Source organism: Strongyloides ratti, scaffold srae_chrx_scaffold0000003 (assembly GCF_001040885.1).
Source record: "Strongyloides ratti genome assembly S_ratti_ED321, scaffold srae_chrx_scaffold0000003".
In the NCBI taxonomy this organism is placed as follows: domain Eukaryota; kingdom Metazoa; phylum Nematoda; class Chromadorea; order Rhabditida; family Strongyloididae; genus Strongyloides; species Strongyloides ratti.
The window spans coordinates 612,235-626,432 of record NW_020171511.1 but is presented as its reverse complement, the minus strand read 5'-3'; the positions used below and the strand labels follow the sequence as shown (position 1 = coordinate 626,432).

Here is a 14,198-nt window from a genome sequence, read left to right as displayed (position 1 = left end):
TTATATAATAAATCTTTTTTTTATATATTATATATCTTTTTTTCTTTATCATTAATTTAAATTATAATTATTATTTGGATTAGATATATTAAAAAATTAAGAGAATTAAAAATGGTGTTGAGCAGAATGTCTAGGGAATGTACTTTCTCTGTCATGTTGTTGATAACTTATTTGTCCACGTATACCTCTAGAATTTTCTGATGGTAAATTTCTTGGAGCATTTAATGCATACATATTTTCTTCAATACTAAAATCACCTTCATCTTGAATAGAATGTTGTCTTCCATAATTATTATTATTATTACTAGGTCTTCCAATTCCATTATTTATTATTCTACCATCTTGAATTCCACCACTAACAGGACCATAATGACTATTTGTATCTCTATGATCATACATTCCTCCTCCATTAAGTAATATATTTTTTGAACGAATTGAACTATTTTTTAATGTATAATTTTCATCACTAATCTGTAAGTCCAACATCTGAATAAGAATTGGTGGAAATATATTTATGTTAATAGTGCACAGGAATTGTGTGGTGATAACCTACCTGTGTCTCATATAATTTATTATCAATTGGATAAGGACCTCCTGTATTTGGTAAATAAATTGTTCCATATTTAGGCATTGGATATATTGTAGGATATGAATGTATTTGAGAATCTTTATTATTATATTTTCCATGATATATACATACAGCACATGATATAATAATTGCACCAAATCCAATTACAACACCAGCAATAATTAATATTGTTGAAATAGATTTCCAATCTTCTGGAAGCATTGATATATAACTCATATCTATTGAATCATCTGTTCCTTGTTTAATATCTTCAGATATATTTTCAACTATAAACCATGGTTGTAATCTTCCAGCAACTAATTCTTTTGATCCATGACTAAACATTTTTTTATAATCTTGTTTTTTACAAATTCTTTTTGTTGATGGATTAATAGCATACCAAAAGATATCTGTTACAACATTTCCACTTGGATTTGAAGTTTTTTCTCTCATTTTTTCAACATGTAACATTGTACAAAGTCCTGAACATTGTTTTAAAGCTAATTTAATATCCTGTTCATGTGATTTTATATGAGTTGGTTGTGCACCAGATATTGTTGTTATAAATCTATTAGCATCTGTTATAACATTAACAATACCATCAGCTTTTGAACATAACATTTGCCCAGATATTGGTGAATCACATGCTGAAATTTTAAGTTCATAAAATGTTTTACGACTTTTTTGTGATATTTGATTCATTGATTGTTTTATTGTAATTTCACCTGTATTACTATCAATTGTAAAAAATTTAGAATCAATTGATAATGGATCTAATTCATATTTAACAATACTACTATTACCTAAATCAGCATCTTCTGCTTTAACTGTTAAAACTCTTGTAAAAGCAGGAGCTGTTGATGAAACAGCACCAAAATAAATTGTCATATCACTACCTTCTTCAAATATAAATTGTGGAACATTATCATTTGCATCAAGTACAGTTATAGATATCATTGTATAATCAGTTTTTCCTTCATATGATACAGTTATATTAAGTAAATATTTTTCAACAGTTTCTCTATCAAGAATAGTTTGTGTTCTTAATTCACAATTACCATCACTTCCTGTAGTAATACCAAAAGCATTTCTAAAATTACCAGAATATATACTACATATTATAAATCTTGTATCAACTGGTTTATGTACAACATTAAGTATTTGTACTAAATGTGGTGGTCTAACAGCTTCACTAACAGATGCTGTATAATTTCTTTGTGAAAATTGTATAAAACCATGTTGTGGTGTTAAATTAAAACCATTCTCTTCTTTTGGTATTAATTTTGATTTAGATGGATTAATTGTAATTTTTACATCAGAATATGTTGATTGTGATGGTATTCCTTTATCATATGCCTCAATACGTAATGTAACATTTTTTCCTGATAGATTTTTACCATCTTTTAATAATGTTATTAAACCATTATTTTTATTAATACCAAAATATTTTTCCATACCATCTGTATTAGTTAATTTATATTGAATTTCATTATTTGGTGCATCTCTATCTTGATCAAATGCACTAACTTGTCCAACAATAGTTCCTGGTTCAACACTATCATTAAGAACAAAATAATATTCACTTTGTTCAAAATTAGGTATCCAATCATTAATATCATGAACTTTTATTGTTACTGTTGCTGTATGATCCATTGTATTATCTTTTTCTAAAACATTAGATTCAACTGTTCCTATAATAACTGTATATTCACTAATTGATTCTGCATCAAGTGGTTTTAATAATTTTAATGTTCCTGTAAAACTACTAATACTAAAAAGATTTGTATCACCACTTATTATTGTATATGTAATACTTCCAGGTTTAGCATCAGGATATGATGCTACTAAACGTGCCAATTCAATATTACCATCATTTTCATCAACAACAACATTAATTTCAGCTGGATCAAAGACTGGAGCTAATCTAAGACGTGTAGTTGTTGTTGGAGTTGTTGTAGGTATTGTAGTAATTTTAATAGTAGTTAATAGTTTTGTTAATTCTATACTTTTTTCTGTTGATTCAGTATCAATTGTACTTGAAAAATCAGGTTTATTTGTAAGTATTTGTGAAAATGGTCCAAAATTAGTAATTTTTTTAGTATATATTGGTGTTGTTGTTTCTTCTTCAATAGACATTTCTGTTGATTTTAATGTTGACAAAGGTATTTTTGTATATACTTTATTATTAAATGTTGTACCATATTCATTAGATGATTCAGTTTCATAATCAATTATTGTAACTTTAGGTTTTTCAGTTGTCTTAAAATATGTTGGTGGTATAGTAGGTATTGTAAATGATATTGATTCACTAGATTTTATTTCTGTACTTGAAGGTGTTTCACTACTTATTGTATTATATGATGAGGATGACATACCATTTGTAGTACCATATGATGTTTCAATAACTTCTGGAACAAATTCTGCCCCAATTGTTATCATTGCTGATGTTCTTGATTCTAATGGTGGATCACCACGATCAGTTGCAATTATATTAATTTTATGTATACCAAAATGTTGTGTTGTAAATTCACCAGCAACTCTAATATATCCTTCATTATCAATATTAAATAATTTATCTTTTGGTGGCATTATTTTTAAATCAACAATACCATTTTCACCATTATCATCATCTTTAACATTAACTTTACCAATATACATATTATTTTGTATATCACTATTAGAATTAATTGAAATTGAAAATTTAATTGGTTTATGATCTATAAATATTGGTGGATTTTCATTTTCATCTTTTACACCTATTTGTATAATTGTCCAATATAAATGTTGATCAGGATTTTTTGATCTTGCTTCAATATGTAATGTATAAATATCTTTTTTATGTGAATTAAATTTTTTATTTGTTGTTATAGATCCTCTATAAATATATAATAAATAATTAAATATGTCAAAATATTACTTACGTATCCGGATTAATATTAAACATTTCATCCTCATTTCCTTCTACAATTATAAAATATGTTGTAGAAAATGAGGTAGAGTCACCTAATGTCACTACTACTGTATTAGTTGGTGTGGCCTCACTTATTTCTGTGACAAAAGTTTGGACAGCTTCCGACGGTTCTTGAATTGTTGTTGTCAATTTTGATGAAAAGTCAGTTATAGCAAACATTGGTTGTTGTGGTGTTGGTGTTGTAAATTTAAAATTAAATGTCTCAGCATTAACAATAATTAATGTTTGACTTGTTTGTCCTGTTACTGATTTACCTTCCAAAATAATTTGATATTTAACTCCAGGAATTAATGGACCATTTACCATTAATTGATGATTTGTATGATCATAAAAAAAATTATTTTCAGCACCATTACTAACTTGAAATATTGAATATGTCATTCCTGAATTTTCATAATCATTGTCAGCTTTTATTGATAAAACTGGTCTTGGACCACCAAATGAAGTAACATTAGCCATATATACAGTTGATCCAAAAATTGGTCTATCATCTTTATTTGGTACAACATGAATAAATATAGTTTTAGAATCAGAATTTCTTGTTGGATTAGTTCCTACTTCTCTTGCTTGAATATTTAATTGATAAACACTTGGATTTGTTGGTGATATAACAATTGTATCAGAATTTAAATATATATATCCACTTTGATCAATAGCAAATATTGTTGCACCTAAACCTGTAAGAATATATTGATAAGTTGCTGGAGGCATTCCTGGTTTCAAATCATCATCTGTTACCAATATTTGAAAATTTTCTGATACTGCTGAAGGTGACATCTTAACAATTGTCCCTCTTGTAGCACTTTCTTTTATATAACCATCAGTTGCTGATACTTTTAATTGTGGATCATAATAAGAAGTTATTGAATTTTGATATAATTCTGAACTACTAGTTGTCTGTTCATTATATGAATGAAACTGCGGAATGTTGTTGTTAAAGAAATTAGCACGAGAAAAAACTGGATTTGACACTTGAGAGCTCACGTCAGAGATTAGACACGATAAAAAGATTATTGAAAAATAAAAAAAATTTATAGTAGACTTAGAAATATAAGACTGATACAGTTTTATATTATTTGATTGTAGTTGTCGCATATTTATATTAAGAATATGATAATTGTATAGATAAAAATTGGTATTTTGAAATGATAGTTATTTTTTATTTTTCATATATAACTTTTCTTTTATTATTAATAAATAAAGAAAATATTCTTTTTTCTTAATTAAATAAAATTATAATATAATATTGAATAAAAATTTTATAATAGAAAAAAAAATGATTTATTATAATTTTTAGTATTTGAGAACGTTCCTATAATAAATTATTTTAATTAAAAAATAAAAATATATTATAAATTAAATATATGTATATATAAATAGGCATTTAAGAAAATTTATTTAATAACTATTAAGAAACCTTTCAACAAATAGTATTATACCTCTTTTGTATAATCAACTATAATAACATTATAATAAATAAAAGCAAAAAGTTTCAATAAAAGTTAGCAAAAGATATAAATATATATATATATATAATAAATGATGACTTAGAATAAAGATTGACAATGTGCCCGGAAATGGACTAAATTACTTTAGCATTTAATAATCTCTTTTTATTAACCAAACAATAAAACTAATTGGGAAGGTAAAGACAATTGAAAGGAAGATAACAGTAAAGGTAAATCTTAATAAGGGAGATAAGAATATGTTTGCTTTCTTACTTACTATCACTATAACATTAATAATAAAAGACATCACCATTTAACAAATTATCCTATCTTTTTTCTTTTGTGTTATATATATAAGGGTTTTTAAAATAACCTGAGAAACAATTTTGACTCAATTAAAGAAGCTTAAACACTAGTAAAATTTTCTTTTCTTAATTCTGTTAACATTTATAAAAAAAAAAATGTTTTTAAACAAAAAAATATTTAAATGGGAACGTGTTTTATTAAACAATACAAATAATTTATCAACTTTTTTGTTTAAACAAAAAATATTTAATTTAAGCATTTGTTAATGATTATTAAATTTAAAGAAAAAAATGATTAATATATAGATAAAATTATAGTTATATTAAAATAATTATATAAAATATAATAAAATATACTGTATTTTTTAAAACATTAAGAGTAAATTAATGTATAATAATTAGATTTTAATCATAAATAAAAATTTTTTAATAATATTTATATTCATAGTATATAAAAATAAAAAATTTGAAGTAATTTTATATATCTTTAGAATAATATAATTTAAAATTTTAGTATTTTTTTTTAAAATATTTATCAAATAAAATTATAAGAACTTTTGAAATAAAATATAAAAAAATAATTTTAAAGAGTAAATTATTATTAATAACTAATAGCTTTACCACTTAAACTAATATACTTTTATAAAAAAAAATAAAATAAAGTAAAATTGTTAACTTAAATTACAAAAATGACATATTAACTATAAAAATGTAACAATGTAAACATGCCCACTTAAATGCTATCTTTGCTAATGTCCACTTTAAAAATTATGACTTGCTAACTACCAATTTAATAATTTTTTCACGTAATAATGCAAGTTTAATCTATGGAATGGTAAAATTTATATATAGGAATGTCATTTTGGTATATAAAATAAATATTTTAGAAATAGATACTCTTGCAATAATCAGACGACTTTAAAATAAGAAGTTAAGGAGGTAACGAGTTTGGTATTATTCTTTACTAATAATGTGGTTATATGATGTCCACTAAAAATAAGTAAAATTAGTTGAATAGGTAAATTATAGTAAATATTATATATTTAAAATTTTGTCACCATTAATAAGACTAAGAGATATAAGAAGTATGAGAATTTTTTACTAGTTTAAGTAATCTTATCAAATATATTAAATTTACTCTATATTTTTAATGTTTCCGCTAATGTAATAATTACAATTTAAGTAGAGATTACCTAATATAAATCTTAAATATAATAAAAGTTTTTCAAAAAATGTATTAAAGTATAATAAATAGATTTTATCTTCTTTTGAGTTATCAAAATCTTAAGATTATCTAATATAAACTTATTAACTTTATTAAAAATATAATCCCTATTACACGTGTTTTCTTTTTTTTTAAAACCATGAATATTAGTAATATACTTTTTGTTTTTAAAAGTTATTAAATCAAAAATATTTATTTTAAAAATCAACAATCATTTAAAATTGTAAATAACTAAAATATTTAGTAAAAAAAAAGAAATATTCATACAAAAGTAAAAATTCTAATTATGTATATTTTTATTTATTTGAAATAGATAAATAATTTTGACAAGATTTGAACTATAGTTGTATTAATAAATTATTACAAAAAGCTATATAAACATTTAAAAGACAAGTTTATAAAATAAAACTAGTGTAATTTTATCTTATTTCTTGAACTTTTATTCAAAATGCTTAAAATTTGTATTCTCGAAACACCAGTTTCATATCAATAACAAATTATCTTTAATATTTAAACAACGATAACTTTAATTCTATTTTTGAGTGTTTTTCTGTAAACACAATAAAAGAATAATAACATTTAATTTAAAGTCACTAAGATGATATAAATTACCCTTCAAATATTCATATTCATATTTCAATTTTTGATTTATTTGTTATATAATAAAAAAAAAACTAACTTTTTTAATATCAATAAAGAATTTTTTTTTTGTTTTTTGTTTAATATCAAGTACATCTTAAGATATAAAAACAAAATTTAATTTATAACCATATGTTTATTATTAAAAGATCTATTTATAATATCAATCAAATTTTAAAAGTCAAGAATAGTATAAAAAAAATTGGTATATTAATTTTAAGAGAAATAATAAAATTATAAATGAAAATAAATAAATTGTATAAAAGAAAGTATTAAAAAATATATATATATAATATTACGGGTTTGCGAGAAAAGCATTATTAGATGTTGGCACAAACTTCATTATTAAATTTTAAAAAAAAAATCATATAATTATTGTGTTAACGACAATAATGCTTTTCTACAATTCTTGTACATGTTTGACATTTAACTTCACAACAATAGATAAATTTACAATGACATGGTTCTTGTTTAAGTTCACGAATTGTTGTCCACCCTCTTCCACAACATAGTTTAGGGCAAGTTTTTGAAGTACATTCTCTTCCGCTTGTTCCTTTTATTTCATTTTTAGGATCATATATACAATAATCTGGAGATTGATCTAAGAAAACTAGTTCTCCATTACCAGCAAATCTTGGTTGTTGGTGTTTTTCTTCTTTAAGAAAACGTCCCGATCTTACTAAAGTATGTTCAATTGAATTAATTGGTGATAGTGTTTTTTCATTTTGTGATGATGAAACAACTGTATAATGTGTTGATCTTATAATTAATTCATTATTTTGTGGTGATGCAGTAACTTGTTGAGCACGTTCATATTTTTCTTTAAGGAATCTTGCAAATTCATCAAATTTTGGAACTGTTTTCCAACATGTTTTTGTAACACATGATCCAGATACACCATGACATTTACAAGATTTTTGCATTTTACTTGCTAATAATTTACGAGCAGCTTTATTATTGTGCAAATTCATCATTGCTCTTGCATCCATATGTTGTTTTTCTACATTATCCATAAATTTACGTCCAAATGAATTACCAAATCTAATGTTATCAGAACATCCTGACCACATAAAATCAGTATTTTGACGGGTATTCATTGGTAATTGACCACAACCACAATTTGGTATTATACCTTGTGAACATGCTCTTGCTAATGTATGACTTATAGCAGCTGAACTGATAGCATAAACAAAAGCTGATTCTCTTGATGCAACTTTATATGGTGCAACACCAAAACCATTATCTCCTGTACAATTCCATTGTTCTTCTTTAAATTGATATCTACATTCATGGACTGCCTTATTTAATCCTGATATAACTACAGATACTGCAGTAGGATAATTTTGACATAATTCTCTTTGTCTTCTATTTAAACCTGGTAGGCTTGCACAATTTATATCTGATATCGTAACTGCTTCATCTTTATTTGGAACTTGTGACAACAACCTATAAAAATGTTATTATATTATATTCTTTAAAAGTTAGCTTTTTTTAAATACATATTAATTTCCGATGATCGTAAAAATTTATGAGGCCATGTCGCTTTAACATGAAAACTAGACATCTGTTCTTTAAAAAAGGCTAAATTTCTATTGACCTTCAAGTTAGGAAATAATATGATTTTAAAGAGTTCTTTATTAGTTTCAAGAAAAAAAAAACTTACCACCATGGTGATGTAAATTGTATAATAGTTATAAAAATAATTAAAATTTTAAACATTTTACTAATAAAATAATAGTGTTATTAAATATTTTTTCAAAACCAATAAAAATATTGAAATAACTGATTAATTTTTCTTTTAACAATTACTAAAATTAAAAAATATATAAACTTTAAGAATTAAATATATTAAATAGCTTTATTTTATCTTATTAAGATAAATAAAAGATTAACCCGAATATATAAAATAATTATAATCTAATCAAAAAGGTTGGATATATAGATAATTAAAGTAAAAAAAAACAATAATTTTTTGTTCGGCATCATCAAAAATAGATAGACCTTCATAATATTAAAAAGTTTCTTTTGATTATATTTAATGTAGTTTATTACTATCAAGAAATTTGAAACTAATGGCCATACAGAGACTAGATGAACCTTTATATTGTGAATGGCAAAGAGGTGTGGTTAAATATCTTTTAAAAATAATATTTTTATTCGCAGTTACTACGATAATATGCCGCAATCTATGCCAACCCTTTACCTCCTTTTTCTTTCTCAAGATATTGCTTTATGCTATATTTTATATATAAGATAGAAAACATCTCTAATAAAAAAATTTATTTCTTCAAGAAATTATTAATAGAAAGCTTAAGAAAGTTATGAAATCTATTACTCATAAAAATATAAAGGTATATTGCATTATTATTATATACCATACTTATAACAAATAAGAATTAAGAATGCCGATATTTTGATGACAAATATAAACTATGGCATACATTTAATAATAATAATATTATGACTAATAACATCAATACCATATAAAGATCAAATAACTTAGAATATGAAATTATTTTTTTATGATACTCATTAAAGTAAGAATGAATGAGATTTTAATAAAAAGGAAACAATAGAATAATCCATTTTAATGATTTTATAACATTTTAATTTTTTGGGAAACATTTAAATACAATAATGACAAAAGTAATTATTATAAAAAAAATTTTTTTTACCATACTTATATGACATTTTTTACTATAATTATATTTAAAAAAATTTAATTTTATCTTGAATATAAATTTATTGAAAATGTCATAATTAAAATATGTCTAAAGATTTTTTAAAACTTTGAAAAAAAAATTCAAAAATAATTAAAATATGTATGATTAAAAGGTAAAGTTTTGTATTATTTCATAACAATGAAATTTTTCTATTAGAATTTTTAAATAATTTGAAAAATTTTTTTTTCTTAATATAAAAAATATTATCAATAATGTTAATTTGTTATTTTCCCATGTATGGCATTAAATGATTGATATATCACTAGAAATTGTCTACTTATAAAAAAAAATGATTTAAACCATAAGGAGTTGATGAAGCCTTAAATCTATATTCTCACAGTTTATGTAGAGTGTGTTTTATAAGAAGCAATATCAATTACTATTATTATGCTAAAAGGATAGTATAATTGTCAAGAATTAAATATGCGCTGAGAAATACTTTATTGTTGATGATCCTTATAAATAGAATGAATAATAAAATTTATAATTAAATTGTTTTCTTTTTTTATGTAGTTTTTATTTAAAAATAATATGACTATTTTATATTAGTAATAATAAATAAAAATAAAAAAGATATATTTGTATTATACCTTCAAACAATAGAATATACTAAGATATTGTAAAAAAAAATATTTTCTCATTTATTTCGCTATCACATTCTTTATATTAAATGCCAGCTATGCTCATGAAGATACCTTAGGTATAATAATATTGTGAGACCGGAAAAATAACAATCTTTGACATGTACCGACTAAATTTTTTTATTCTATCGGTACATTTTATTATAAGGTATTATGAAAGTTATAAAGGAAATACAATTGACGTGTGACAATTTTAAATGTTTCCTTTTTTGGAGCATTAATTTAAGATGGTTGTAAATAATATTTATTGAATAATGATATTTTGTTTGCCAACATTTAATTTTAAAATTGTATTTAAAGATCTTTTTAAAAATTAATGTTCCAAGATAAATCAGAATTTTATTGTTATTTACAATTAAAATCACTTAATAATTCTTTTAAAATTTAATGCTTCATCAATGATTTTGATTTTATTTAAGTAATTCAATTTTAAAATTTATATTTAACCAAACAAATTATTTAGTTTATTTAAGGTAACAATATATTTTTATTAAAATTTTTATAAAAATATAAATAAATAAATGTTAAATAATTTTATAAATAAATTATAACAAATATAATACCTTATAAATGTAAAAGTTTTTTATTTTTAAAAAACAAAAAAAAGTATTTTAAATAACTTTATAATTACACGAAGTATTTCAAAATAAGTACGTTAGAAGAAAAAAAAATTAATTTAACAAGTTTACATTTTTAATAACTTGAAATAATATTTTTGTGTAAATAAATATGAGAGTATTCACATAAACTTATCATTTTTATCAAAATATTTGCCTTCATTTTATCTTTTTGTACGAAAGAATATTTACATATTGAAAATGAATATTTTTTTAATTTACATATTTATATCATATTTTACTCATTTTATTAATTGTAAATTAGATATCATTTTTATTTTATGTGTTAAGTAAGTATATAATTATCTTATCAAAAAATTTTCTTCAAGAAATTATTAAGTGGAACATCAACCTAGAAACAAAATACACATACTCTTTTATATTATATTTAGGGCATTATAAAATAGTATTATTGTATGATTATATCATATAAAGAGTACATTATTTAATTAACTTTTGCTAACTAATATTAATTACCTTTTTACTAATATATATTTATTTATAATTATTTTTATAAAAAATGATTTAATGTTTAGATTAAAAATAATATTAAAAACATTTATATATATATATAATGATTAATAGATGTTTAAATTACACGACAATATAATAATCTTTTATATATCAATAATAATATTATCTTTTATATCTATATATAAAATCTTTTTATAATTAATATAAGCTTAATTTTCTCTTTGTTTATAATTATACTTTTTAAATCCGACAAATACAATCATATGATTCAATTTTTATACCATCCATGTTGTAAATAATAAATTTTAAAAGTTGTTAAAAGGATATTAAAGTATATTTATTTTAATTTAGATAATAAATATTTACATTGTCTTTAAAAACAGCTATCAAAATATGTTAAGATGTTATTTTTAATTGACTTTTTAAAAAAAAATTCTTTTTAAATGATACTTTTAAAATAATATATTCAAATTGATTTGTATTATAACTTTAAAGTTTCTATTTCTTTATTCAAACTTATTATTTTGTTTTTTTATTATAAATATTTTTGTTCTAATTCAATTATATATTTTTATCTTAAACATTTTATTTGATTCTTTTTAATAAATTTATTTTACTTTAACTTTATTATTCTAACTTTAAATAAAATTTTATTAATAAATAATGATTGTAATGATATACTTTTTACAAAATAATTTCCATTTTAATTAGTTAACAAACAAACTATGTAATACTATTATTTTTTTACCACATTATTTATTTATAATTTAAGCATGTGTTTATCATGAATATATAATTATTGTGAACATTTCAAAATTATTAAAGAATTACTTTTAGAATTACTTATATTATTTTCAATTATAATATCTTTTAAAAATTTTCATTTTTTGATGAAATATTGTTTTTCCGTATTTTAGATATAAATCTTTACACAAATCTTTATTTTCTTGTACTTTTCAAGTAAATTATTTAAAAATAATATATTAAAGTTTAAAGTTTATCTTTTCTTAATATAAATATAAGTGATAAAAAAAATTATATATATTATATACATATTTCTTTTATAATATAAAATATTATTTTAAAGAATAATTTTTATTCTCATATAACAGGCATTTTTATAAACATATCGGCTTTTTTAATAATAATAAAATATTTTTTTTTTCTTGCTATAATTTAAAATCTAACACATTAATAATAGTACAATCAACAAAGTATAATTGTTATTTTATATTATTATAAGCGCAACATTATTAAATTAATGTTACTTGTCGTATATATAAATATGTACAACAGTTATGTTCATATGTACTATTTCTTAATAATTTCATTGCCAATTCAATTTCTGCCAATATGTTATTAATGTTATATTAATATATATTTAATATATATATATTGATTTTAATATATTAGTTGTTTAAGAATTAATTTTAGATAAGCTTTATTGGTTATTAAACTTTATGCTTTAAAATTATAACTTCTTGTGTTGATATATATATTTGAACATAAAAATTTTAGTAATACACATATGACTTTAACATTAAATCTCATTTAATTGTACTTGTCAGTAGATAACACACTTTTATCATTTAATCGATTGCCATTTTGGACTAAAGATGTATTCAAATGATAAATGTTGTGTATTTTATATATTTATCATTTTATTTTTACAACATATCATAGTATTGCCTTAAATTTAATACAATCAAGTTTTTTTTTGCGCGTCAAGGCTATCATTTTTAAGACTAAATAATTCTTTTTTTTTTTTTTTAATTTTATTTGATTAAAATATCATCTATTCCAAAAACATACAATATGATTATTACTATTTATCATATAAAAGAATGAAGAAATAGTGAACAGATAGTATTATAAAAATAGTATATAAAAAATTTTTTTATTCGTTTTAAGAAACTATTTTTAGATTTTATTATAATTTATCAATATAAATATTTTCTTCATATATATATATATTTTTTTTTTAGCAAAAAAAAAAACAAAAAAATATCTTTTGTTTATTTTTAAATTTTAGTTATTAAAAAAAATAGTTATATTGTTTTAGTGAAAAAAAAAAATTTTTTTTTAATAAAAAAAATATTTAACCTTTTTATTTTTAAAAAAATATATGGGAATATATTTCTTTAATATTATTGAGTTGTAATATAAGTTTAAAATATTGTATGTAAAAGCGTGGCATTATAAAATTACTTCAAAAACAAAATTTAAAATGTGTTCTTAAATTTTTGAATTATAAGAACATTTATATATGCGTTTATATACTATGAGGGGGGCAACATCACTATCTATAAGCTTATTGCCGATACACAATTGAAATATGCCTACATTCTTTACTACATAAAAATGTACGTGTTATTTCGAATGCTTTTCTTTAAGAAACCCTAATAAATAAGACACGTGAATATTTTAAAATTTTAAATTTCTTTCTTCATAACTAAAGCCTTTCTATTAAAGCAACTTTTATTATTTTCGTTTTTAGTTGACATTCTTTTATATTTACTATATAAATAAATATTTAATAATTATTTCTTAATAAAAATTTTATTTATTTATTTTGAAATTAATTTTA

At 21.2% G+C, this 14,198-nt stretch overlaps 2 protein-coding genes across 2 annotated transcripts; both read right to left on the bottom strand.

The window, feature by feature from the left end:
* Positions 1–105: 105 nt before the first annotated feature.
* Positions 106–4,634, bottom strand: SRAE_X000194100 (Protocadherin-15; the record flags this gene model as incomplete). Its single annotated transcript, XM_024654629.1, has 3 exons — positions 106–471; positions 554–3,443; positions 3,490–4,634. 3 exons carry the CDS (start codon positions 4,632–4,634, stop codon positions 106–108), a joined length of 4,401 nt encoding a protein of 1,466 aa, XP_024499411.1.
* A 2,902-nt stretch (positions 4,635–7,536) lies between these two features.
* On the bottom strand, positions 7,537–8,875 carry SRAE_X000194000 (Protein Wnt-4; the record flags this gene model as incomplete). The annotated part of the gene is made up of 2 exons (XM_024654618.1): positions 7,537–8,602; positions 8,820–8,875. 2 exons carry the CDS (start codon positions 8,873–8,875, stop codon positions 7,537–7,539), a joined length of 1,122 nt encoding a protein of 373 aa, XP_024499410.1.
* Positions 8,876–14,198: the final 5,323 nt, after the last annotated feature.